The following is a 4,158-nucleotide window of genomic DNA, read 5'->3' as shown; positions in this document are numbered from 1 at the left end:
GATGCGATACGTCCCTTCCCAATTCTGGCCTAGCTTCCCTTCGTTGGGATTCCGAGTGTTGAGAGTAACCTTCCTTAGGACCAAGTCCCCGATGCTGAAATATCTGAGGTTTGTTCTCCGGTTGTAATATCTTTCGATTTTCTGCTTCTGGGCAGCCATCCAAACCAGCGAGGCCTCCCGCCTTTCGTCGAGTACTTCGAGGGCTGTTGTCACGGTCTCGTGGTTTGTCTCCTCGCCGGCGTGTCGGGATCTAGCGCTTGGCACTCCAACCTCTACAGGTATTAATGCTTCAGCACCGTACACTAGAGAGAAAGGCGTTTCGCCCGTACTTGATTTTGAAGTCATCCGATATGCCCATAATATCTCGGGTAGAGTCTCTCGCCACTTTCCCTTGGAGCTCTCTAATTTCTTCTTCAAGTTTAGGATGATACTTTTATTTGTGGATTCGGCCTGGCCGTTTACGCACGGATGATACGGCGTTGAAAGGATCCTTTTGATTTTGTTGTCCTCTAGGAACTGAGTTACCTTGCTCCCAATGAATTGTCTCCCATTGTCGCATGTTATTTCGGACGGGATCCCGAACCGGCATATGACGTGTTCCCATATGAAGTTGATGACTTCCTTCTCTCTTATTTTTTTGAAGCCCTGCGCTTCGAGCCATTTTGAAAAGTAATCAGTCATAAACAGAATGAACCTAGCTTTACCTGGTGCGGTTGGCAAAAAGCCAACGATATCCATTCCCCATTTCATGAATGTCCATGGTGAAAGGACGGAATGTAATTGTTCCCCGGGTTGGTGGATCATGGGGGAGAATATTTGACACTTGTCGCATCTCTGGACGAACTCCTTGGCATCCCTTTCCATGCTATCCCAATAGTAACCTGCTCGGATTACCTTTCTGACTAAGGAGTCTACCCTGGAGTGGTTTCCGTATGTGCCCTCGTTGATCTCTCGGAGCACGTAATCCGTGTCTCCTGGTCCAAGGCACACTGCTAGGGGACCGTCGAACATTCTTCTATACAGGGCCCCGCTTTCGTCGAGCGAGAATCGGGCCGCTCTAGTTCGCAGGGCTCTTGATTCTTTCAGGTCGGCGGGCAGCTTCCCGTCTTTCAGATAGGTGATGTATTTGTTCCTCCAATCCCATGTCAGGCTACTGGAGTTATTTCCACGCGACCCTCCTCGACTACGGACTTGATTAGCTGGACCACGGCCTCGGGGAGCAGGTCTTCCTCCTCGGCGGACGATCCTAGGTTTGCTAGGGCATCACCCTCGCTGTTCTGTTCTCGGGGCACATGGACTAAGGTCCATTCCTTGAAGCGGTGCAAGGTGACTTGGGTTTTATCCAGATACCTCTGCATTCTATTTTCCCGAGCTTCATAGCTTTCGTTTACTTGACTTACTACAAGGAGCGAATCACATTTTGCCTCGATGGATTCGGCCCCCAAGCCCCTGGCCAACTCTAGACCTGCAATCATAGCCTCATACTCGGCTTCGTTGTTAGTTAGCTTCGCATGTTTTATGGATTGTCGGATTACGCCGCCGATGGGCGGCTTCAGGACTATACCGAGTCCTGATCCTCTGACATTTGTGGCACCGTCCGTGAACAGGGTCCACAGCCCCGAAGATATGCCTGACTTCAATAGAAGTTCCTTCTCTACCTCGGGGTCCAGGGATGGCAAAAAATCGGCCACGAAATCCGCTATGATCTGGGATTTGATGGCTGTTCGAGGTAGATATTCGATATCATACCCTCCGAGCTCGATGGCCCATTTGACCAGTCGGCCCAATAGCTCAGGTTTGTGCAGTACGCTCCGGAGGGGATAGGTTGATAGGACGTAGATGCGGTGGCACTGAAAGTAAGGCTTTAGCTTACGCGAAGCACTTATTAGTGCGAGTGCCAATTTTTCTAGATGGGGATGCTGGGTTTCGGCATCCCCCAAGGTTCGACTTACATAATATACAGGAAATTACGTACCTTGATCTTCCCGGACTAATACACCGCTCACCGCTATTTTGGATACAGCCAGGTATAGATACACCGTTTCATCTTCTTTGGGAGTGTGTAGCAAGGGTGGGCTTGACAGGTACCGTTTCAGCTCTTCCAGGGCGTCTTGGCATTCCGGAGTCCATTCGAATTTGCTCTTTCTTTTGAGTAGGGCAAAGAAGTGATGGCTTTTGTCCGATGACCTTGATATGAATCTGCCTAGGGCTGCGATCCGCCCAGTCAGTCGTTGGACGACTTTTACGTTATTTACCACTGTGATTTCTTCGATGGCCTTTATTTTGTCGAGGTTGATCTTGATCCCCCTGTTTGAGACCATGAAGCCCAGGAATTTGCCCAAGCCTACTCCGAAGGCGCACTTTTCGAGGTTGAGCTTCATGTTGTAGCTTTTGAGGATGTCAAAAGTTTCCCGCAAATGGGTCAGGTGATCCTCTGCGCGCAGGGATTTTACTAACATATCGTCAATGTATACTTCTATCAATTTTCCTATTTGGTGTTCGAACATCTTATTAACTAGGCATTGGTACATTGGTCTTGCATTTTTTAGTCCGAAGGGTATCACATTATAGCAATATGTGCCATACTTCGTGATGAATGAGTCTTTTCCCTTTCCTCGGGGTTCATCTGAATCTGATTATACCCCGAGTAAGCATCAAGGAAGGTGAGGGTCTCGTGGCCGGCCGCGGCATCGATCAGACGATCAATGTTGGGCAGCGGGAAAGAATCTTTGGGGCATGCTTTGTTTAAATCCTTATAATCTACGCACATTCTTAGCTTATTCCCTTTCTTTGGCACTATTACTACGTTAGCTAGCCATTCGGGATACTTTACCTCCCTGACGGACCCGATTTTTAAGAGTTTCATTACCTCTTCTTTGATGAAGGCGTGTTTTACCTCGGACTGTGGCCTCCTTTTCTGCTTCACGGGTTTGAATTTGGGGTCGACGCTCAGTCGGTGGGAGGTTATTTCTGGCGGGATACCTGTCATATCTTGCGGTCCGGGAGGTTATCGATTAGAATGGTCTGCTCTAATTCTTCGACCGTTGATTTGGTTGCGTTCGACTCTTCGGGGGCGACGAAAGTTTGGGGGACAAAGAAATCCTCCTCGTCATCTCCGATGGTTTGCATGCTTTTTTCCTCGTTTGAGGCCGAGTGTGCGGGAGTTGATGGCTCACGGTGAACCGCGAACATTTCTCTTGTCGTCCGCTATTCTCCATGTATTGTTGTGATGCCATTTTTCGTGGGGAATCTCACCACTTGATGTAAGGTAGAGGGCACTGCCCTCATATCGTGTATCCAAGGCCTACCAAGCAAAGCGTTGTACCTCATGTCGCAGTCGATGACCTGAAATTTGGTGCTCTGGGTCGTACCAGATATGTTGATTGGGTGGGTGATTTCTCCTTTCGTTTCTTCCCCGATCATGTTGAAACCGTGGAGGATTCGAGGAACGGTGTTAATTTGACTGAGCTATCCCAACTGTTCTATCACTACGGACCTGATTACGTTGGCTGAGCTGCCCGGGTCTACGAGCACGCACTTTATCCTTCTATCACCAGTGCGTCATTATGTTGTGGTTCTCCCATGGCCTCGCGGTCTTCCTCGGCGAATATGAGGGTTTCTTCGGGTAAGAGCCATCGGGTCGATCCAGCTTCTCATTTTGTCGATCGAGCAGAATGTTCGGTCCTGAAAGCGGAGATCTTGGGCAAGAAAAGGTGTGAGAGATATCGAGCGTTTAAATGACAAAACTAGCAAGAAAATAATCACTATTATTTTTAACCCCATGGTGGGCGCCAAACTATTTACCGTGAAAATTGTAACGACAATTAAATTTATAAATGGGATTCTAAAAATATGTGATCTATTCCCAAGCTAGTTTGGAAGGGTGATTAGTGTTAAATATGGAGTAAGACAGTAAAGATCAAGCTAGCCAAAATAACATTCGAACTAGTAAGGGGGGTGTTCCTGGGCTTAGAACAAGCCAGTAGATACCTCGGGGCCAGTCTTCGAGCCTACCTCGAGCCTATCGGAGGTAATATTATCGAGGGTAGTTTGGAAGGGGATAATAGATAAGTATGTGTATATAAGGCTTTATACCGTCAATCTTGAGCTAAATGACGAAGAACAAACCAAGAACAATAAAATGCTACGGCGACCTCG

General features: G+C 48.1%; 1 protein-coding gene across 1 annotated transcript; it reads right to left on the bottom strand.

Moving 5' to 3' along the window:
• On the bottom strand, positions 1,146 to 2,459 carry LOC109233554. The gene is made up of 2 exons (XM_019399441.1): positions 2,007 to 2,459; positions 1,146 to 1,850 (listed from the first exon to the last, which is right to left on the bottom strand). Exons 1-2 carry the CDS (start codon positions 2,457 to 2,459, stop codon positions 1,146 to 1,148), a joined length of 1,158 nt encoding a protein of 385 aa, XP_019254986.1.

This window comes from Nicotiana attenuata, chromosome 1 (genome assembly GCF_001879085.1).
Source record: "Nicotiana attenuata strain UT chromosome 1, NIATTr2, whole genome shotgun sequence".
NCBI lineage: Eukaryota > Viridiplantae > Streptophyta > Magnoliopsida > Solanales > Solanaceae > Nicotiana > Nicotiana attenuata.
Note: the sequence above shows the minus strand (reverse complement) of the source record. Positions and strands in the feature narration are given on the sequence as shown.

Bases quoted from the DNA above. Each gene is read 5' to 3' on its own strand.
- LOC109233554 (XM_019399441.1), bottom strand. From the start codon at position 2,459: ATGTTAGTAAAATCCCTGCGCGCAGAGGATCACCTGACCCATTTGCGG. The intron at 1,851-2,006 runs GTGAGCGGTGTA...CCTTACTTTCAG, and splicing joins TGGCTGTATCCAAAATAGCG to TGCCACCGCATCTACGTCCT.